We start from the raw sequence: 23,471 nt of genomic DNA, 5'->3' as shown, positions 1-23,471 counted from the left end.
CAAACTTCTGTGGAAACAAACTGCTAACATTGCTTTTTTTTGTGAGGAGGGGATCACAGACTGTGTCTGTGATCAGATGGTTGCTGGTTCAAATCCTGTCCTGCGCAGATGCCTTCATTTGGGCCTTGATCAAAGCCCTTAAACTCCAGGGGAACGAGACCCTGCACTGTAACCCTAAACTTCGCTCTCAATTGTATACATGTATGTGTGTGAAAGCATGATGGGTTTTGTCAAAAGAAGCATTCTAATCCACCTGTACTTGTGCTAAGGGACAATATAGCCGAATCGGAATTCTTGTATTTGGATGCAGAGAAGGAAGAATGTAAAGTCAGGACGGGTCTGACCTTCATGACAAACAGGCACTGGGGAAGCACGTCGATATCGAGGAGGCAGTCGAGGGCCAGCCCACTGCCTTCCGAGGCCGAGCTCTGCAGAGAGCTGGTCGTCACGGCGCTGTACCGGTAGGTGTACCTCATGCCTCGCTGGTAGCGCAGCTCAGAAGACACTGTAAGCAGGAACACACTGTGCAGTCAGGTGCTGTATTTTAAAATCACGTTGGAGTTTAGCATCACTGTCGTGTCATGCACAGAATGGGCATTTGATAGACATGGAGTGGATCTGTACACTGGGTCTGATATACTGGATCCTTGCTGGAACTGACAGTGCCAATCATGAAAGACCTTACATTAACATTACTTCAGAGTAGGGAAAAAAATAATACTTAATAAAAAAAATATTAAAAGTCTAGAAGGCCAAATAATAATATTATGATTTGGACCGATATAGTACAGTATATATGTAGAATGTAATGCATATTCATATATGTGCGTTATATATCTGTGCATAGATGTGTGCATAATTTTTAATATGTATTTGGTAAAGCTTCACATTACCTGCACTTTCAAAATGCCTTCATAGAACATTCAGTGCACCTTAATAACGCATTCATAAGCAACATGGAAGTCAACCTTAACAACCTAGCATACATAACATATCCTTAACATGTTAACGGCTTTCATATGTATTAACAACAACCATTATACTAATAGAATGTTTGTTGTTATCATTAAGTGTTTGTTCTTAATGTAATTTAAAGCTGTTATAGTATGTTATAATGTACAGGTACACTTACATGCTACTTATGAATTATGAAGGTGCAATGAATGTTCTATGAATGAGTAATATTCTACAGTTTATAGTAAATTAAATTTAGAAAAATAGCCTCCGGTAGAAACTTGATTTCCCCAGTACAGGTAAGACTGCTAAGCAAAATGAAGACTGACATGACCATTTAAACTATGGCATTAATTTCTGTTTAACTTTAATTATGCTCACACAGTATAGTCACGATACAACAGTCACGCACAGTCCCACCAAAAGCCCCATGCACTGCAGTTACTAATAAGTCAGCTTATCATTTATGTGCGATGAGTCTTATAATTTAAACATTTCTAGATGCTATGAATGAATAACGGACAGCTATAGGGGCAAACTGGGCAGGTCATATATCTCATTTCCACCCTAAATTGCAGGGCATACATTTAAATCATGCAGACAAATTTTGTACTCGGTAATCCTGCAGAGGCAAATATCCTCATACATTTTTGAAAGAATACGTGTATAACATGTACATGTGTAACAAGGAGCACGGAATTTAAACTGAATAAAACAAAATATAAGCAGAAGAGGAGTCTCCTCTCACCAGAGCAGCCGGCGTTACAGGACCGGCCGGCATCCCCAGGACTGCAGGCACCTGACAAAACACAACATCACAGCGGGGCAGCCGATGCGGACAGCAATAACAAACCATCGGAACCTTAATGAGAGTCAGCGACTCGCCTTCTGTCTATTTCTCTCTCTGTGTTTGCATAATGTGGGGAATTAATACCTATGGATCTTTATTAGGGACAGCAAAATTATTATTATTATTGTTCTGTAATTTACATTTTGTGACCTGGAACAGGACATATGGTTACAGAAGATAAATGGATGGACAGATTATTATTATTAATTTTGGATTTGTTAGTCTTTGTAGATGTTATATATTTTCATTGCTTGCTTTGGGTAATATATCTAAAAATATAAATATTCACAATCACTTTCCTAGGAAAATACCTAAGCAGCAAATGGTAAATGGTAATCTGACATACTGTAGAATTGCTCCACTGTACTTGCACTGGTTTGTAAGCAATGTGGTGCCAAACGTGCCTGTTTAGTCAGGTTTTTTTTAAGCAAGACACATAAGTGATCTGCAGAGACACAGCAAACACAAGTTACTCACAAGTTACTCACAAGTCACTGACAGTTACTCACCACTGAGAATATGGCTCAAGAAAGAGAGAATCAGAAGTCCCATCGGTGACATGGCTATGGGAGTGTGGAAACAGCTGTACCCTTGGTCCGCAACTCCACATGAAAGGAGCTCGGGAAACGAGCACCAACAGAAGGAGTGACTTGTGAATGGACCTGCCTGTCTGCCACGCTGACCTGAATCCAGCATGCTGCATGGGCCTCACCGGCCAATCAGGGGGCTCAGGAGCCCCTGGGGCAGTGGGTCACCTGACCACACAGTGAAGCTTCATCTGTGCCAATCAGGAGGCCCCTTAACCAGCCTGAAACTGATTCTCAGTGTACTTTAAAGTCTAAAGTTTAAAGGGGATCTGGTTGATTCTTTCATGTGATGAAGAGACCCCAAATGTACAAATCCCATAGCTTTGTATACAGATCATAAGGGAAATGTTTAATTTGAAGCATTTAATTAATTCTTAATGTTATAATCATCATGTCAGGACAGATAATGGCAATGCTGACTGTCCCAACCCAGAATAAAATAAAACTGAGGTCACGCTCTTTATAATAATTTGCTTTTGGTTGCAGGTTATGTGTTGAAATGGGCGATTCAGATGAAGTGCAGCCTCACACACAGAGAGTTGCCGAATTTGTCAGCCGACTGGAGTGAGATTTTCTATTTGAGACCAGACTGCACACGCATTTGCATGTATGTAATAGTTTTATTACCTTATAAATAACTTATAGTGTTTGCAAACTACTCTTGTATGAATATTTTTTATGTAGCTAATTTTTAAGTTAATAATGGAAAAATGTAGATTTGCTGTAAGATTTCTTGAGAGAGAGTCTGAAAGCGTGAGTGAAATTCCAGATGCATGAAAGTTGGCAGCCCAGCAGACAGCAGTCAGTACCCGCCGTTACTCTCATTTGGGTGCCATGCTTATCTGATATGGCTTTTGGTCAAATGCACTTGGATGAATGAGCGAAATTTTCTGCTTCTGCCTCATAAACAAGCATCATACTGACTTGAAATGAGAGAAGTGATTCGAGGCAGTGCTGCCACACTCTGTTGGCAAATTTACTGGCAGGGAAAAATAATCTTCAGCCAACTCTTGCTGCACAACAAAAGATACATCGCATAAAATTGTCACATAAAATTCAGCATGACATTTAGGCAGAAATGAATTTTTATTGTTCCGTGTGTTTGTGTATATATGTATATAGCTTAAATGTATTACGTATAAAACGTAAATACTCCACTTGCTTTTAGCGATGAAATAACCTCATACCCCTTACATGTAAATGAAGCAGTACCACTTTATCAGTAACCAGTAATGGTTACCTGAAATCTGCTGATGAAGTTATGATCAGTAGCAGCTGGGCCAAATATGAATGCTGTTAGCAAAAGCAAATATTTATGTGAACGTTACCTTATAAAGTGAAGAATCAGAGTGGTACGGTGATTATGAGCTGTAGAAAAAGGTCTATATGCGTCATGCACTAACTACCTGCCAGAAAGTCAGGATTAACAGAGGGAAAATGCATGATTTTAACCACTCTTGATGGTGACTTAAGGACTCTATTAGTTTGTGTTACAGATTAATCAAAGGTAAAATTAGCCTGAATCAATAAAGATGTATTAATATCGGTCACTTGGTGGGGGTGGGGTGGGGGTGGAGTATGTTCTGTTTTGTTCCATTTTGTTCTTTGTTAAAAAAAAATCTCTAATAAAAAATTTGGTCACAAAAAAAAAATATCGGTTACTTGGGGGGATAACAAGATCTTTGTGGATGGCGCATTGGTGTTACAGGAAAGGATGCTGGACGCTTCAAAGACAAGATGGTGGTTCTTTATGTTGTATTTACATACATTGGACTCAACTGACATATATATTCTGCATATATATATATATATATATATATATATATATATATATGAAACCCACTTCACTCATGGAGAACATATCAACTCCATACACAAGTTGCGGAGATAGGATTCAAACCCCCAAAGCTGAAATTGTGAGGAGACAGTGCTACACACTGAATTACCCTGCCAGTACATCTCATCACTTTCTTCATATATACACACTTATATATATATATATATATATATATATATATATATATATATATATATATATATATATATATATATATATATATATACACACACACACATATACACTGTTGTGTAGAGTGGGACAAAGGACTTCAGGGCAGGTGTGGTCGCAAAACAACAACGGGTTTTATTAAACTCACAAAACATAACCCATAAATAAACCAGACTGCAAAGGATCAAAACGAGAGGAATGGAGGAAGGCAGGGCACAGGCAACATGAGGGTACGACGTCAGTGGCTGGACTAGCGAGGACGAGACGAACAGGTACTTAAATACACAGATTAACATGGGGCAACAAGCATCAGGTGTAGCCCATTAGGGCCACGTGAGGGAGGAGACAGGATGGTCAGACAGATGTGGCGGGCAGCACGTGATCATTACTTTCTACTAGCCAGGAATATCAATTAAGAAGATTTGACCAAGAGACTAGATTCAATTGCTCTCTCCTCAGTTTGAAATCTGACTGGTATAAAATGCACCTTTGGTCACAAAGAAAATAAATTAAAAAATTCTTCATATTTTATTTTTTTCGCCTGACTACAGACAACTACAGAGAGTTGGCTTCCAGGACCAGGAAAAGCAACTGAATAGATATTTATTCAAGCACAGTTACAGGAAACATTTCTGGTCACAGAAAAAAAACCATAAGGGAAAAAGTGCATGTAACTTAAACAAAAAAAATGTATTTGAGTGCCGAGTGCAAAGGGACTCAGAGTAAGTCTGCACAGGGGTGCAAGGACCAAAATTGCGGGCACCTCTCTGGAGTCATGGGCCCCAGTCACAAAACTGCCACCCAGCTACACCCACATAAGCAAAGCCAGTGGGAAAGGGATGACATCAATAACTACCACTCAGTATAACACAGGAGTGAGAATCAAAGGAATGGACGCAAAAAGGTTCAAACGAGGAAAACGCAGAATGTTGGCATGGAGTAATGAACATTCATAACTTCACCTGACCACATCGGTGTGAAAAAGGTTGCAGCAGCCTCTTCTTCTAAAAGATCTCTTATAGTTGCACCTGACTGAAAGAAATTCTTGCATTTACCTTATTTTGCCAACAACTGTAGACATCTTCAAGACGCCACTAAATCAAAAGAAATTTCTAATAATAACAGTCAGATGGCGCTGTCGGCTGCATTAATCCTCAACTTTCATGGTCCTCGAATATATATTGCATTACGTTCAAGAACACCCAGCTGTACGATCATATAAATCTGCATGCGTTCACATATTAATATAATGTAATGTTGAATCAGATAATACTATTCCTATATTGTTATTAATAATGTTATAGCTATCATTGTTTTAGTAAATCACATTCTTTTGGATCAATTTGAAAAGAGTATCTGCAGTGGAACCTAGCAGTTAAATTTGAAGGAAATAAACCTCGGGAGACTTTTGGTTTTACATTCTAATTGTTAATATATTAGTTAAAAAAATAATAGCAACTGCCAAATTAAACGTGGGATTAGTGCAGTTCTTGTAGTACTGTAATAATCGTCTGAAGCAAAATGTGCTCCATTTCTCCGGCTTGAAAAGGTGGAGATTCCTGTCGAAACCACGCTTTACGCGTGTTACAGAAAAACGGTAAACACAAAGCAAAGACCTGTTTAACGACGTTTTGCATACGTGTTCGGCCTTATCTGTACATTACCGAGTCCAGAACATTCTGAAATATCTGCGTGTATTTTATCTTTTCGGGGAATGGCATGTGACCAGCCTCGTCTCTCCGTGTTTTCGTCCCCCCTCCCCGGGTAAAGTCTCCAGGGCGTGCCTCCACCTGCTCGGTCACGCCACGTAACACGAGACGGCAGCGGCGCGAGCGTGATGGCGTGAGACACCGCACACGTTAGCCATTAATCACCCTGGAGAGACGCTCGGGGAGAAGGGCTGCTTACCTGTCTTTTGGCTTTCTCTAAAGAAATGGAGAACTTAACAGAAAAGGACCACAACGCTCGGGTTGGTTTAAAAATATATGTATATTTGAGGAACCCGTTTTGGCAACAGAATACCCACAGGTACTGAGGCTGGTGCTGACGTCAGGTTCGCCAAAAGGGGGCAGACAGACCAGCTGTCTGCCAGTGCTGGCCTCTGTCACCCCCACCTCAGCCCAGGTAGGGTGGGGGTCAGTTCCTGCTGAAGTGCTTTCAAATACCATTGAAATTACTAAGCTGGTGAACAGGTCCTGCAGATGTGGACCTGAGCCCAGTGATCGTCCACAAGGGGAAAAAAAAAGCCTTTGTGAAGACACGTTTGGTCTTCCCTGGGATGTTCTCTGGAGTCTGTAGCCCAAACCCTTACGTGTCCTTGTACCTGGAAATAAGGAAGAGGTGGCCAGGTTACAGGGGATGCCCCACACATACTGTAATTCGCAGAAATACAATAGGATTGAATGTAGGAAAAATGCTAAATATGAATTTTACTGATGGCGATAAAGATACCAGAGAAGGGTTCGTGTCGGTTCACGTTACACACATGACAGATGAAATTAACACCGCTGCCGCATGCAAATATGCGCCGTGTTGAATAACCCCCCAGGGCGTAGTGCGTCACCACATCCTCTAACTGTTTTCTTGTCGGTGGCATTTTAAAACTTGTTCAGGTGACGGGACCATTATGTGTACGTTTGGGGAAAGGAGGCGTAAGGAGCAGGAGGAGGTCACGTGACGATAGGCAGCCGTTAAGGAGCACGCCCTAGTGCATGCTTTTCGCTAAATGATTTTCAACAATCGGTGGGAGGAATGAACTGCTCGCTACGGAAGAGTGGTGTGTTGACATTCAAGCATTTCTTGGGGGTAGAGGCAGTGTTGTATTATATACAAGCTAGTTTCCAAAAAAGTTATGACGTTGCGTAAAATGTAAACAAAAATGGAATGCAATGATTTGCAAATCATGTAAACCCATGTTTAATTGAAAATATAAGAAAGACTACATATCGAATGTTGAAACTGGGAAGTGTTATTTTACGACAAATATATGTTCAGTTTGAGTATTGTTTTTGTTAACATTCTATGCAGAATCCCTGCAGAATCGGAGTTGTACATTGGACTCAACTGACTTGTATCTGCAGAGTGATTTTAATAATGCATCTTACCATGCATGCAACTTCTAACCACGTCCACAGGTCAAGCATTGAACTTATTGTTACTGAAGTTACTGAGCTAGCCCAATCTAGCTGACCAAAGTGTATAATTTGACAAAAACCAAAGCAAAGTCTGATTCCCGTAAGGTTTCAACTGGTTTCAGGGGCACTTACTCCTCTGACAGGGAGAAATGGGGCAAGGCCCCCATGGAGGTGAGCTGCTCCTCCAGGGCCACGATGCGCAGCCCGATGTACCCCGAAGACAGCAGGAGTAGCACCACCCTGTGGGCGTGAACAGAAGTGCTCCAGTCAGGCCACACACCCTGCATGTTCGGTTTTCAGGTAACCAAACCCATCGGAAAACCACAAACAATCCTCCCTGCCACAATCCAACTCCTCCCGCTTCAGCACAATCCGGAAAATCAACATACTTATATGGACCATCTAGAAAGAAATCATCTCTTGAACTGTTTCCAAGAACATACAAAAAAGTATGTACAATATCATTCAACACATCTGTCTTTAGGGTTTAACCCTAGGTTTTTTTAATTTCATGTACGTTGAATTGAGTTTATTAAATTTATAATAACTGTATAACAGGATCACGTGTGGTAATATCTGGTAATACCTGCATATAACTGATAACCGTTTTTGGGCAGCATCATTAAAAGTCATGAGTGTTGCATTTTTCTTTGTGGGACCTTGCTGTTGGGGTTGACCAATTAAAGTTGATAATGACACTCACAGAATGAGGTAGATGAAGAGGAGGAGGTTGAAGTTATTGGACTCTCTCCGAACTAGGGCAGATTTTACCCTCTCAGTCATGGTCCAAACCCAGGAAGTACCTATCCAGGAAGGAATGTTAGAATCTATTAGTACCTTATTACACTGGTTTCTCTAAGTAACCTCACAAGACAGGTATTTACTTGGTGGTTTTGTAAAACAATTGTAGCCGTCATTCTTAACAAACAATTTGCAGTTCTGAACCAAAGCAGCTACCCAAGTTTCAGTTTGCTTCCTGCATTGCCAATCATATAGCCTTCGCGAAGTATTTTGTTTTCATAAACAGCTGCTTTGGTGTAGACAATAGGTTTACTCAGAAATGATTTGCAAGAGCTTTATTTACGCAACTGACAAAACTGGACTAAAAGTCAGTGTTTTATAATTTGGTGTCACAGATTCGCACCATCCCTCATGACTCAGACATTAATATTAAATGTGAAATCTGATACTTAGTTTTGTTTATATTCTGTGTGTATCTGGTGTTTCCATCTCTATAGTATAGCAAAGTATAGCGACACATTTGCTATAGCAACATCACTACAGGCACATTGCATTGGGCATTGGACTTCAGGGTGCATATTTCCTGTGTTGTTAGTGTACTATATTCTTTGCCTGAATGTTAGAGTAGTATAAGTTGTGTGCATGTGAGTGTTGTATGTCGTTTTTCTTCTACTCCTGAAAGCCTGAGCTTGAAGGTGCATTTGAAGACACCTTCACTGCTCTTGTCTCTTTTCAAAGCTTCTGCATGTTGTCACCATTTTTACAGAAAATATTCCAGAACTTAGCCTTTCTTACCAAATTATGCCCTGTTTTTTTGGGGTTCAGCTGGAGAGGATAGACTAATTTCACAGAATAACCATGGGAAATTCCTACAAGCAGAGCAGAACAGTGTCTACATGCATGTATGCATGCTATGTACCTCGGCTGTCATCTGAAGAGCTGACTTCCTGCTCCCGGCTGCTTTCGCTCCCATCTGACCCTGTGTCTGAGGATGCAACCAAAACCATTACATCACAACAGTGTCGTGTGATTGGCTCCACAGAACGCCTAACAGTGGAGACCAAGAAGGGAACATGGTCACTTATATATTTGCATGCAGACCCACAGATTAACTACACAACAAATGCAAAGTTGTGCTTTTTTAAAGAAATCTAACATCTCTCACCATAGATTCTAGGGTACTGTTTAAACATAAATAAAAATATAATTGTTCTCAAATTCATCCAGCAAGCACTGAAAATGTATATTATACATGAAACATAATTGTACATAGGAGCACTTTCTTTTTATTCGTTTTATTATTTTTTTGACATTATTTTTAGTTTTGAAATTTATGCTAAAATAATGGTAAATGCTATTCATCCAATTTTGCAAATGTGGGATTCCTTGAAAGTAGATCAAAATTACATTAAAAAAACCATCAAATCTAAATTTTAATCAATCAAATTTTAATCATTATTATTATCATTGCAGTTCCCCACAACCCTGTACTGTATAAGCTGTTAGGAAATGGATTGATGGATACTCTTGCTTCAAGGCGTGAGAAGAACACCATTGCAAAGTATGTGTACACGCGTGTTCCATGTGTGTTGGAATAACTGAACTATAAGGGCCTGTGATTGTCTGTATGTATGATTGTCTGTATGTATGATTGTCTGTATGTATCGTCTCTACTTGTGTGTGTTTACATGTTGACTAGCAACTATCACATCCCTGAACTTCACCCAGGGATACCAAATTTGATCAGCTGGCTGGAGTCTGAGGCAAGTCTGCACACACATGTATATGTATGTAACATTTTTATTACCTTGTAAATAGTCCGGAGGGTGGGCAAATGGCAATACTTTTGCAATGGTATAATATAGATTTGGTGCACGATTTTGTGCGTGAGAGTCTGAAAATGTGAGTGTCATGTCAGGTGTGTGTGAGCTGGCATCTCTGCTTTACCACTGACTCACCTCTGTCTAATCTGGTCAAGCCCTGTTGGAAACCAGAGTTTCCCTCCTCCACAGGGAAAACATTGTCTTCTACTCCAGATAGAATGAGGGGCTGTGGAACATGTAGTGGGAGCCCATTAGTAGGTGAAATATCATTCATCTTCAATTGCTACTAAAGTGCTATAAAAAAAAAAAAACACTGATGGACACGGGCTGGCTTACCTCGTCCCGGATGCTGTCAATGCTGTTCTCTGCAGACGACACCTGTGGGCTGTTGTTGTTACTCCCAGTCTACAGACCAAAAGAGACAAGGATGCTAGTGACCCATGATCAGAACAACCCAATGCTAAGTCACAGAGACTGGTATGCTAATGACCCGTGACAGTAACAGCCTGTTGCTAGGTCACAGAGACTGAGATAATAATGACCCGTGACAGTAATAGCCTGTTGCTAACTCATAAAGACCAAAGACTGGATGCTAGTAACCTGTGATTAGTAGCCTGTTGCTAACTCGAGGTGAGCAGAGTGGAATACTTGTAACCTGTCATTATTAGCCCGTTGCTAAGTCACAGAGAACAAAGAGTGGGATTCTAGAATCGGCAGGGTGGCAAACTTTGGTCAGCTTGCTGGAGTGCATTTACATTTATATGTATATAAGAGTTTTATTACCTTGTAAATAGTCTGTAGTGTTTGTAAACTACCCCGACGCTTTCAGTGTAGCTAATTTTAGGTTCATAATGGAATAACATTTGCTCTAAGATTTCTCTCATGAGCATGAGAGTCTAAAAGTGCGAATGTTTTGTCAGACGCATGAGAGCTGGCAACCCTGAACCTGTAATTATTAGCCTGTTGTGAGAGTAGAGCCCGAGATGCTAGTGATTTTGGTGGGTTCATGCTCTGGCAAAGCGGTACACACCTCCAAATGAGGACACACAGAGCAGACCAGCTTGTAGCAGGATTCCCGGTTCCGCAGAGACACAAACAAATACTGAAAATTATACAGAAAACAGGATTCAGTCAGCTATCAGTCTGTAGCATATCTCTAACATGAGTTCTGTAACTGTTACTCTGTAACTGTTGCTTATGTTAGCACTCAATCTATTGTGAGTCATCAGAACGGCCACAAAGATGGTCATTTCTGCTGTATCGTTCAGAGGGATTTGCTGTCGTATAAACAGAGACCTTCTCGCCATCCATGGTTCGAATGGACAAAGCGTTCGGCAACAGCAGAGCCGTGTTCTGCTTCTTCACGCTCCCCACTGCAGCCACCGGGACCACCACCTTCGATTAATTAACGTGAAAGACAATTCAGGAATTTAGGTGACTGGCTGTCAAGGCTGGATATCTGGATCGTGCTCTGTCCATGATCAGTTGACTGGATTACAACCAGTCAGAGTTCAAGGCTCTACCTTGGTGTCCTTGAGCAGCACTGATGAGTGGAAACACACATGGTTCTCAGACACATAGAGCTTGCCGTGGTAGAGCACCTCCTTCTGTAGGGCACAGGTGAAGGCTGAACAGAATAAAAAGGGGGTGGAGTCACTTGAGGTTCCCTTGACATTTAATTGAACCTTGATAACAAGGTGTCAGTTCACAACAACCTGCCAGCATTTTGTTTGCCATCAGAAAGCACATCGCAACCGCTGCCCTTTGCACCTGACTATCACAGTCTAGGTTTAAGCTGTTCTATTTTAAGCCTTTGCGCAGTGGATGGAAAAACAGTTGCTAGTCGGTGGTCAGCTCACCATGAATCAGGTTTTCATTTTCGGGGATGTCTCGAAACAGCTTGTGGAATGTTTTGCTGTGCTTTGTGATACTCTGTGAACAGAAAACGAAACACCAAGATATGGAATGAAGTTTGCACCAGAACAGGATTTTCAGAGGTTTTTAGAGGTACCACCTTCCCTTGAGAAACAGCAGTGATAAGCAGGTGGTAACATGTCAAAATTGTGACAATATTGTTCTTTACGAAGAACCGGCTGTTAACCACTGTTAACCCGACGTACATTGCGAGTGGAAGAATCCTCTGGCTTCTCATTGTGTGAGTTTGACTCCACTGTCTGGGACCTGTAGTAAGACAACACAGGTGTACACCGTAAAGAATACACATCATTTGGACCATTTTTTATTCAATATAAAAGAAAATAGAAGGAAAAGGAATAGACGTAGAGGGGGAAATTTCAGGTCCAGAGAACAAAAATCCAGTCCAAGATTTTGTTTCAACCTAGCAATTGAGTTCTGTGTGATTGTGACTCTTTCTACCTCTATACCCTATGTATAACTGTTTGGTTGAAACAAAATCTTGATTTTTATTTTCTGAACCTGAAATTTGCAACTCCGAATAAACAAGACATCAGGCGTCTGCAGTTCATTGGCTTCATCATAAGTGAGCCAGAAGCACCAACATGAAGGAAGAATGATAGTATCCCCCAGAAAAGCATAGGCAAGGCAAGATATAGACAAAGTCTGTGAAGGTGACCCATGAGTGGAGCCCCTGAAAGATCACTGACCTGCTGGGAAAAAACTTGGAAGAATTCTTGCTAAGGTCCTGAACACCCAGCTGGGATTCTTCTATGCTATATGTCTTCCTGGGCTCAAACAGCTTCTTACTTTTGCTCTTCTTCAGCTTCCCACCATCCACAGTGGAGCTGTAAAGATATAAACACATGTTCATCTTGTCATCGTACACAGGATGACCGGTTAATCCATGTCAGGGAGGACACTTTGAGCTAGGACAGGATTTCTAAACTAGCTTTTCAAAAAAAAAGCACCTGCATTTCACTTAAGGACTGAATTCTTGCTGTTGCTGATTGGTTAGTCTCCTGTGTTCATGCATGTATTACTTGATGAGTCTTTCGAACAAGGAAACAAATCAGTCAAAGCACAAGAAAAACTGAAATATTTATCCAAGCACAGTAGGCTTTCAGTTTTAAACAGAGCTGGAAGTTCAGCCAGAAGGTATAAATCCAGACCAAAGATTTTGTTTCAGCTAACCAGTTGAGTTACTCTGTGAATGTGACTCTTTATACTCCACTGGTTGGTTGAAACAAAAAACTTGGTGTAGATTTGTACATTCTGGACCTGAACTTTCCACCACTATTAAAGTAGTTTGTAAACCCTGAAGCAACAAGTGACCTCCTGGACATGGATTATCTGGTGATCCTAATCGTACACCTTGTCATGACTTCTGTGCCCTTTGCAACGCATCAGGTACTGTATTTTTGGTACAGTACTTTCAATGCCAGACCAGGTGTACTTTTTTGGTACTTCAATACTTTGGCTTGGGACATGCAAAACTTTCATTGATGATTCAATGAAATATTATTACGATTATGCAAGTATCCTGCCTCAGAAACACAATACAACCTCTGCATTGGGAAAAAAAGTTACATATGCAAAAAACAATAAGAAACAAAGTTAAAAAAAAAATTAAATGCGATTTGGTCTGAAGAAAAGATGTAAGATCAAGATGGCATGACAAGAAATTTAAGAAGTAATATATTGAATATCCTAGGACAGCATGGTATTGGAAAATTTCCAAATATCGATTGTGATTTTGTTGTAATAAGTATTGTTGTTTTTTTTTTTTAAGCAAAAAGGAGTTTAACATAAATTTCTCACAAACTCATCTAGTGGTGATTTAAACAGCAAGGATGAAAGTCATATTGTGATTGTCTCAGAGAACGCATGCAGCGATCACGCAAATGCAGCAGAGATGAACTTTCAACTAGATTTTTTTTAAACGTACTGGATAATCTACAAAAGGAATAATCCTTAAAATTGTAAAACTAGCTAAATTTCTCCCTTATGACGGAGCAAAAATGTTTTAGCGAAACTTTAACACCATGCGCTATAATGCTCCTACAGTCTCAAGGTACGAAGAAACCTGATCTCAGTTGACTTGTAGCTCAAGAATTATACGCGCACAACACGCGATGTTTTGACATTGCACATCGTCCAGCCATATAATACACTACAGCAATTGTTTTAATTCAATACCTCGCCTTGCATTGTGACGTTATTCAGCGCTGGTACCAGTTCTTATGGGGTGGAAAACCAATACTTTGAAGTACTAAAAGTATGGGACTTGGTGTGATGCAAAAGAGATCTGGGCCCCTGTACAGGTGATAGGGGCTTTAGAGCAGCACCGTACATCAGCCATCTCATGCTAAATGAACCAATAAGACTGCTGGCTTATCAGTAAGTGCAGCCAATCAAAGTGAAAGACCGGCTGACCCCTTCATCCTTCTTCATTGTCCGTTATTATTGATGCCGCTGCAACCCGTGATCTTCGATTGCACATCATCTCGCCATCCTCTTGAGGACCAGGCGAGTCCTCAAGTAGGTACTGAGGTCAGAGTGGCACTTCAGCATGGACAACCTACCACTTCGAGCTGATGTTTCCCCTCATATGTTTTCATATTAGCACTGTGCCCAGAATCAGGACTCTTGAGACATTAGGTTAAGGCCGTAAGCGGTTTTCTAACGTCATCACATTCAGATCATAGTAGATGCATGCTTCTTAGGGCTGTGTAATGAATGAGAGGGGTATAGAAGGCAGCTAGGTTTACACAAGAACTGAACAAGCGATCAGCCAGAAACCAAAAAGAGATCATTAGAAGAGGCTGTAATGTGAGTGTATCGTAAAGCTGCCCCCTTTCCGACAACAGGAAAGAACACATTAGAGAATTCTTTAAATAGCTAAAACGCCACATTTATCTTTAGTCCTTGTTTACAAGGGAATATTTATAGACTCTTATCATCCCAAATAGTCATATTATCGTTAGTAATTATATATTAAAATTGTGTTGTTGGTGAAGCCACATAATCACTTCAAAATCGAACAGACAGCTTTAAATTTTTCTTTTACACTTTTTCTAAACTGAAATAAAAAATACTAATCAGACCATGCCAAAATAAATGTTTTCGCATATATTTCTCTCACCAGAAAGAAAAACCATCACATGTGTTCGCACACGCATGTTAGGAATTTGGCTGGCGCACCTCGTAGGCCCACCTCCACCTCGCTCACCTGAAGACACGCTGTCCTTTACCCGACCAAAAACTTCCTACGGCAGCAGACATCCTCATTTCACATCGGACCAGAGAAACCCGTGTATTTTCCTCTTCAGCTACACGCCTTCAACTTCATGTTCAGAAGCGGCCACACTGGGGACTACCGTTTGGTCCTGACCCGAGTCAAGTAAGAATCAAGATCCTGCAGGACTGCCAGGGTGGATCAGAACCAAGAAGCTTGACCAGATGACAAAGTCTTTCTGGACTCCCCCCCCCCCCAAAAAAAAAACAAAACAAAAATCAGTTTCCAGGTATCGGTCTCTGCAGGGAGTGAGCGTGAGGTGAGATGGAACAGGCTTTCACATCACCTACCGCTGTGACATCACACCACCCTCCCAGCAGGAGTGGTTGGCTCTGCACCTTTTGTATTCATTGTGAAACTTTCGAGTGTTGACATGCACAACAGGCTCCTCCCTGCTTTCCACTGTGAGCCAAACAGTGAGAGTCATTTCTGACACACTGCAAGGACGCCTGTGACCACTCAGCAACGCTGCAGTGGGTGATGGTAAGTGTAGTCCGATGTCACCAGTTTCTGCTTCCGTTTGCTGAGCGCTGAAATACATTTCCCATCATGCCTCTTGATTTCCAGCTTCTCCAGGGCCCATTCACTTTGAAGGGAGAGGTGATGGGGGGGAAGTTACCTGAGCTCAGCATAGCTAAACTAAAGGATCCTGACTGACTGGATCTACCAGCCTGCTTCTGGCTGGTGGGCGGAGCTGAAGCGCCTCACATGTAAACGGTTGACAGAACAGAAACAAAAATTGATGCTGCATGGGGCCATGTACCGTCATATGCTACTTCCTAGTCACTTAAAAACTGAAGGCACCTGATTGATTTAATCTTTTCCTGTAAAGTGGCAGCAAACAAAGCATACTTAGCGTGCAAGCAATCTGCTTTTGTTCTTTATTCTGGACTTAGTAACAAAAATACGTCTAATCCCTTCATACATCTAAAAAATGTTATGTAAGCCTACCAGGTGTGAGACTACGATTAAATATTTTGAAACTCCCCTTTGCCCTAAAAATGAAAGGAATTATTTTCCAGGAGAGGAAAAGAGGGAGGGAAAATGTGACCACAGTTCCAAATGGTGGATCCCCGAATGCTTTGAAAGTGTGATCTCAACCTGCTGGTGACACTTTCTATGGAACATATGCAAACTAACCTGCTCTCTTTCCTACTAAAGCAAATCAGTGATTCGGACTGGGTGAGAAAGGGTAGCAAGAGGCATGACCTTTCCTCTCTACGAATAACCTCTCTTTTAACTGAAGAGCAAATCTCCAAAACAAACACGGTTCACAGGATACATTTTCAAGAAGATTTCTGTGGATGTAGTGAGCTTTGGAAACTTAACAGAAGTTCTTCTTTGCATTACATGAGAACTGGGTGAATTTTGATTCCCAGTATACCGTAGTAACATGATGAGGAAGTTTGACTAGGTCATTGGTGGTCTCATCTCAAAAACAACAAAAAAAAATGGAGTGAGTGAGTTTTGGCAATTTGCTATTGGCGTGTCAGTCTGTCATTGCTGAACGGTGACAAATTGGATTGAATTTAATTCTAAGCAGTAAAAACCGGTCAAATATATCATGATATATAACAAACGAAGCACATTTTATCGCACTGATATTGTTGTTTTATTAAAATCGTTAAAAATGCAAAAGACGCTAATTTAGATAATGTGACTAAACTGGAGAGGTGACCCCGGATTTGTCCGGGTTGTCAGTTGGTCATGGCTTGGTGAAGCCGTTCGGAGCTACTTACAAATTACTGTCCAAGGAGAATTTCCTGCAGATGACCCTCTGCTGACTCATGGCGCTGTTCCGTAACCGAGCGAAGTTTCCCTCTCCTCTCAATTCCTGTGTGTCTGTGCACTTCATTCCTTAAGAACTTTGAGGTTGTTGGCTGGGGGTAACAGAGGTGGAGACCCGCCCACAGTCACACCCGGTCACCAAGATGGCGCCAGTGTCCAGCCGAATATGGCGCAAAGGCTCGATCCGCTTACACAGCTCTTCAGTCCACACAAACGTGCGTAGAATGTTCCATCAGTTGTCCATCAGCTTGTCACGTCGAGTTCCACCCTGGACCTCCACCCTGTGTTAGCAGGCTCCCAGCCCAGTGATGGAACTCCTTGGTGCGCTAACTCCGGATAAATGCTTTATCAGACGTGTGCGCATTGCAAGATCTTCATCTGAAGAATGATATGGCGTTCAAAGTGCTCACTCATCTCGTGTCGTGTGATGTGCCTGGCAGTAAGCCCAAAGAACACAGTACTAAGGAGAACATGACAGGCTATGGTGAACATGGGAAGTGCCATATGGTAACGTTGAAGGGCATTATTAGGGGTATGACTGGTAACCGGAGCAGGTGATTGGCTGCTGCTGCAACCTTCCTGTTGCATGTAACAATTGATCTTTCATTTGAAAGGGAAAAGAAAAATAAATGAAGAAAAAGAGAACATTCAACACGAAAAAATTGCAATGACTGAGGCATTAGGTGTTGTCACGCAGTATATATGTGTAGACTGTGAGGGCACATAGAGAATTTTACCAAATAAGAGAGGGCATGTTTTTGTGTATGTTGGGGTAGGTATTGGTGTAATGGAAAAGAAAACGATATAGCGAATGTATGTAGATGTGTTATCTGCGATATGCTTGCATTCGAAACTTTAACCTTGACCGACTCCCCCAGACACATCAAGGCACACATCTCGAGTATGCTGGCTTGGCATCACTTTCTCTTGAGGTGAACATTTCTCTGAAGAAACACTGGTCCGTATTCCTGCCCCATTCCCTGTCTGCTTAACGAAAAGCTGCCCACCACCCTTCAGTGGTCCGGTTTGTTCTTCTGAACGTCTTGCTCCTACAGTTAGCTTGTGGTTGACTGTCACCTGAAACCACAGCATACCAGCCCAGTCAACGCAAGAAAACACCTTCCCTGCCATAATTAACACCTTTAATGTTTCATCTGGGCTCATAATTCCAGGAACCTGCAGATGGGTGTTCTGGTTAATTTTAGCGTTAGGTTCTTCAGTGAGGACCCCTCATGTTGTTCACTGTCATTTTCCAATGAAAAAAAAAAACATCTGATATGTCATTGCAGACAGCTGAAGTGGGTTCAGTATGGCACCAGGTCGTTATCAGGTCACACCCCAAATTTCTTGAAAGATGGAAAGCGACGTGTATCGTGGCTGAAAACTGGTCTCTCCATGTCTCCTAGCAGGTCTATCGGGTTCATTTCTGCCCCGTCGCCTCTCTTCATGGCTGATTTGGAACATTGGCCCTGCCTCTCCGAGTTCGGCCATCTTGGTTCTCATGCTTTTTTCGCATATAAGCCACACGGGACTGGATGTCCTGCAGAAATGCTGTCTGCCTCTGGAAGAGCTCCCGAAAGGGGGTGGGGAAGGGGGGGGGTGGGTTGGGTGATAACGATAAAAGTTGTTGACATGGCAGGGTGGGGGTTCCTGGATCCCAGAAACATCATCTGCTCCGGCCCCTTTAGTATCATAAATAAACTGAGAAATTTGCTTAAGTTATCACAGTGCCCACTTTTGTTGGGAGTGCAAAACCACCACTGTTGACCCCAGTGAAACCACTAATGTGAGATACTGGTCCAGCTTATTTTTCTCCAGTTCTTGAATGTACGGTCATTCCGAGTGGATGTTAACACTTGGGTGAATTATGACAAACATTGTGAACAAAATGCTATTTTTAAGAACGGACGTGGTATTTAAAAACATAACCTGCACAGTTTCCCCCCCCCCCACGGACACAGATGAGCTTGGCAATTCCTCATTTTCCGGACTCCCCCACTGTGGAGGGTTTTTAGACCAGCACGTGTCACCCACCCACTTCTAGTCACTCTGCGTTCTGAGTGATGTGACACACTTAAACGATGGTGTTAGTCTGACGTTCGCTCGTGATGAAACACTCAGCACGTGCCCCACAGCTCACACAGGGGTGATGCGTGGTTAGTGTTAGAGATTTGCCAGTTCAAATCTAGCAGTTATTAAATTGATTTCACCAGTAGGCCCTGAAGTAAAGCCCTTAATGCCCGATTGCTCCAGTGTCTAACCCTGCCTTTTCAAATGAGTGTCACTTTGGATAAACAACCAAATAAATAATGCAAAATTAACAACCAGCTGATGTAATAAAGGATCTGCTTCATTTTTAATAGTAGGATCCCAGGACTTAAAGTCATTCAAAGGCAAGCTGTGCTATAACCATGAAGCCCAGAAGGTTACAGGATCACGTTACAGTGCCAGTGGGCTGCTGGTTCGAATTCCGCCTCCACTATTCCTGCACCGTTTGTTCATGGCATCACGGGAAAACCGAGTGTGTGTCATGAAATCAGGTGGATATTTTTTTTCAGGGGAAAAATGATGATAATAGTAGTGTACTTAATAAAGATACGACTGCTGACAGCGTTTAGAGAGAGAGAGCGGGAAGATACGACACCTCACAGAGTGAGCAAAAGTGGTGAGCAGGACACTCAAATCGCAGCCGCTTCTCAGAGACAGGAGCCGCCCACTACAGTTGCTGCTCTTTCAGATGGACACCAGCCCCACCTCATACCTGAGGGCACAAGGTGTGTGCTGCCTCGCTCACCGCAGTTGTGTGACCTGATTATCAGTGTTTCCATATGTATTCTCACAAACTATATCTTCGAGTCCCATGCAGTACGACCCATGTCACTGACAGGCACACCTTACAACAGAGTGTATGTAGGTGCACTCCTGTAAATTGCTTGTAGTTAATACAATGTATGTGGGACAGGACTATCGCATGTGCCTGGTTGTCATTCCCCCCGCGAACCACTTACAGTCATCCTTACTTCTCTGAAGGCTGATTCTAAGTGAAAATTCACACACTGTAATAGTCAGTTATATGCGTGACAGTAACCCGATCGTCTATTGAACGATCTGTGACGGCGACTGTGAAAATGCCAGCAAGGTACGGTGTCACAGTAATGGACGACAAAGGGATCACCCAACCGAATTCATATCCATTAAACCTCGAGTAATAAAACTCTCCGTACCTCATGGATTTCACTTGAGTTCATTTTCCAAATTAAGAGGATGACTCCATTCCAGGTACTTAAAAATCACCTGTGACTTCATACCCGGCAATGACTAACAGGACAATTCACTGCACCTGTTTCACAGGATCCATTTGAGCCACTTCTGCTTTCAGCGCGACACACTCCTTCCTGCTGGGAAGGACTGCAGTTACCCCTGCATGACCTGCTCTGCCCTTTACTCTGCTCTGCACTTATGGGTCATTTCTTGCACGGTCACTATTTTCATCAATCTGACTAATAGTCTCCTTTTTAGAAAAAGGAAGCAAAAGCTGAATCTTTCCACATTTAGACCACAGGTGCTCGTACTGGTTTCACAGAGACAGCATGTCTTGAAGCAGAGAGGGAACATTCACTATCGCAGAAGATTCCCCTGTTCATGAATCTCTAGCATCACGCTCCTAAATAGTAACCGTGGAGATGCAGCGATGGCAAAGCCACCTCGATCCTACCTCGGGCAGTCCAGCGTAAGAGGCAGCTCCAGCGCATCCGCGGAGGCCTGCCGATGCCACGTGGCCCGAACCCTCTGCATGATCGCCGAGGATGGAACATGCGGCCCCTCCTGGTCCTCGCCGGTCAGGGGAGGGGAGGAAGGAGGAGGTTGGGGGGCGTGTTAAGTCAGTCTACGAGGACAGCTCTCCCAACTGGCACGGCATACAGGCGGGGCCTTGTAAGACTACAGTCGTGCTCCGTGCCCACGCGATCAGCCCCGTCAAACCATGTTACCGTGGAAACAGCACCGCATACTGCATTGAGTGGGAGAAGGGAAGGATTAAAATGCGACCCCCCTTGTTAAAACGTGCAGAAGGATAGGATTGGGGCAATGTCTCTGAACCCGTAATTCGGAAGATCATCAGTTTGTGCCTCAGCCTCGGTGGAATGGTGACATGTCTGAGCCCTTGAGCAAGACCCTTAACACCCCGCGCCAGGGGCACTGCATGCTGGCTGACCCTGTGCAGTGACCCCAAGAATTTCAGTGTACTTGTGCAAATGGCAAATGAAGGACTCATCATGATTTTTATCAGCAGCAGTCATCTTTCCCAGTTGGCGGGCAAGATTTCGGAAAGAACTATCACGTCAAAGACCAAAGACTGCTCTTCAGGCCTTGTGGTTAATCGACTGTAATATAATGTTCCTCAGTCCGGTCTGCGGTGACCCCAAGATCCACGTTTTTGCTCCCACCCGGCTCCCGTCGGGGGGAAGTAAGAAATGGGGCAAAGAGTAGGTCAGAGCTCAGAGGAAGATTTACTATACAACCATCACAAAGTCAATTCCAATTTAATAAACATAATACATGTCAACGTAATCGTTCATACAATCAAATATATGATAGAGGCCTTTTAACTCCCACTATCCGTGAATCTTCATTTCATAAATTGAAATCAATGTGGTAATACTGCTTTGACCTGGACAAGCATAATGGGAAGCGGTTGGACGGACGGATGCGATGCAGTAGAGCGTTGCCATTTCTCGCATTTCATGTAACAGCTGTGACTACCACCTAGAGGCCAAAAGAAGAACTACAGCCAAAGAAGAGCCTCACGTCTTCCTGGAGAATTATTTAATACTGAATTTTACAGCGTTGTACCCTGCACCAGGACCGACAATATTAAACCATTTAAATACTATACTTCTAATCAATGGGAACATACAGACCAACTAACCCTACTGAGTCAATACCAATTTAATAAGACTCTTACGTACGCCATATGTAGTACTTTTCTTTGAGATGTTCTAGAAATCAATGGCAGAAACGCTTTGCCATTTCATCCAGGCTTGCTGAACTCCCCTGCTGTATAAGCAACTTTGGAAGATGGGTTGGTGGATGGGTGTGGGAGAAAGGTGTGGATTGTAATATGGACGGCAATCGTTACCACCATCCAGAGGATGGAGCAAGCCAGCCCCCAATACCAAATGCCCCCGCCACTCTGAACCGATAACGCTGTTTACGCCAAACTACTCAGCTCATTAGGAACTGTTTCCATAACCCAGCACTTACAGCATATGAGGACTTCAGCAATTACAGTAGCAGTTTCCATCAAGAGTCAAAATGGATGAAATCCACTCATACGTCCAGTTTGGCTTAGAGGCCACTGCCGAAGGACCTGCAGCCCCTGTCTAAATTGCCAGTTGTTCTGAATAGGTTAAATATGAAGCCATCCTTTCTTCACTTAGCTGATACGAATGCGTCTCTGATAAACACTCCAAAGATGCAGACATATCCGCAATGACTTATGATTGTTTTTGAGGAGTTCAACATAAAATGATGTAGGCTCCTCAATAAAATCCAGCTCAACAATGTTACTTATGCAGGAATTTTTTATATTAGTGGATTCAGACTCTAAATGCCATTCGCATTTTGTTCCTTTGTGGATACAGATAGTTACAGTAGTTTAATAAAAAAAAAAAACATAGACGCTTACACATAACATCTACAGTCAGTTGTATCACTACTGAATTGAAAGCGTTTTCTTGAAATTAGCACATAAAGACTTTGGTTGGCTTTCAAACCAAATTATCCCACCAACCACATTTCTGGCATAATAATCCAATGACAAGGATGCAGCACCCCCCCCACCCCCACCCCCCCCACCCCCCCCCCCCCCCGAGATGACTAACTGTACAGGCATTCGCACTTCGACAGGCCTTCACGGAAAGGACATCATTTGCAAGCACAGGCAGACAATATGACATCTACATATACTATGCAATTGTCCACTACATTTCTGTATTGTTCCCTCTGACCCATATTTCACCAGCTTGTGTTTATTAGCTGCAACAGCATTTTAGTTTGCGAGTGAATGTCAGGAACTTTGTGTTTGATGGAGAGTCTATCAGTACCTGTCCTTCCCGAAGATCTTTATGGTTCTGGCTGCTCTGTCGTCTATTTTCCGCAGGATGGTCCTCACTCGCATGCTGCTGTTTGCCAGCATCCTCGCTGGAGTTCCTTTTCCCCCACCTCTGCCACACACAACCTCGCCATTCAGGCGCTGCATCGCGTGTCTCTCAGCTGGTGCATGACGTTCCCCGTCTCTGTATATTAAATGAGCCTGAGGTCGCTGACCAGTGGCAGGTGCCGTATAGCTGGACCCAGACATTAACTTGCGTCAA

General features: G+C 42.5%; 1 protein-coding gene across 4 annotated transcripts; it reads right to left on the bottom strand.

Moving 5' to 3' along the window:
* Positions 1 to 6,369: 6,369 nt before the first annotated feature.
* Positions 6,370 to 23,471, bottom strand: LOC125716488 (GRAM domain-containing protein 2B-like). 4 transcript variants are annotated; one of them, XM_048988815.1, is made up of 13 exons: positions 23,202 to 23,471; positions 12,722 to 12,859; positions 12,218 to 12,278; positions 11,957 to 12,029; positions 11,621 to 11,724; positions 11,394 to 11,492; positions 11,128 to 11,199; positions 10,434 to 10,502; positions 10,233 to 10,323; positions 9,194 to 9,259; positions 8,237 to 8,336; positions 7,666 to 7,773; positions 6,370 to 6,722 (listed from the first exon to the last, which is right to left on the bottom strand). In XM_048988815.1, the coding sequence occupies exons 1-13, from the start codon at positions 23,456 to 23,458 to the stop codon at positions 6,707 to 6,709; spliced, it is 1,254 nt and encodes a 417-aa protein (XP_048844772.1). In that variant the 5' UTR covers positions 23,459 to 23,471; the 3' UTR covers positions 6,370 to 6,706. The 4 variants fall into 4 exon arrangements, with proteins under 4 accessions (XP_048844772.1, XP_048844774.1, XP_048844773.1 ...); XM_048988817.1 differs by lacking the exon at positions 23,202 to 23,471 and adding an exon at positions 20,813 to 20,907; XM_048988816.1 differs by lacking the exon at positions 23,202 to 23,471 and adding an exon at positions 17,049 to 17,481.

The sequence above is a fragment of the Brienomyrus brachyistius genome, chromosome 21 (assembly GCF_023856365.1).
Source record: "Brienomyrus brachyistius isolate T26 chromosome 21, BBRACH_0.4, whole genome shotgun sequence".
Classification (NCBI taxonomy): Eukaryota; Metazoa; Chordata; class Actinopteri; order Osteoglossiformes; family Mormyridae; genus Brienomyrus; species Brienomyrus brachyistius.
The sequence above is the reverse complement of the archived record's forward strand: the minus strand, read 5'-3'. Positions and strand labels throughout refer to the sequence as shown.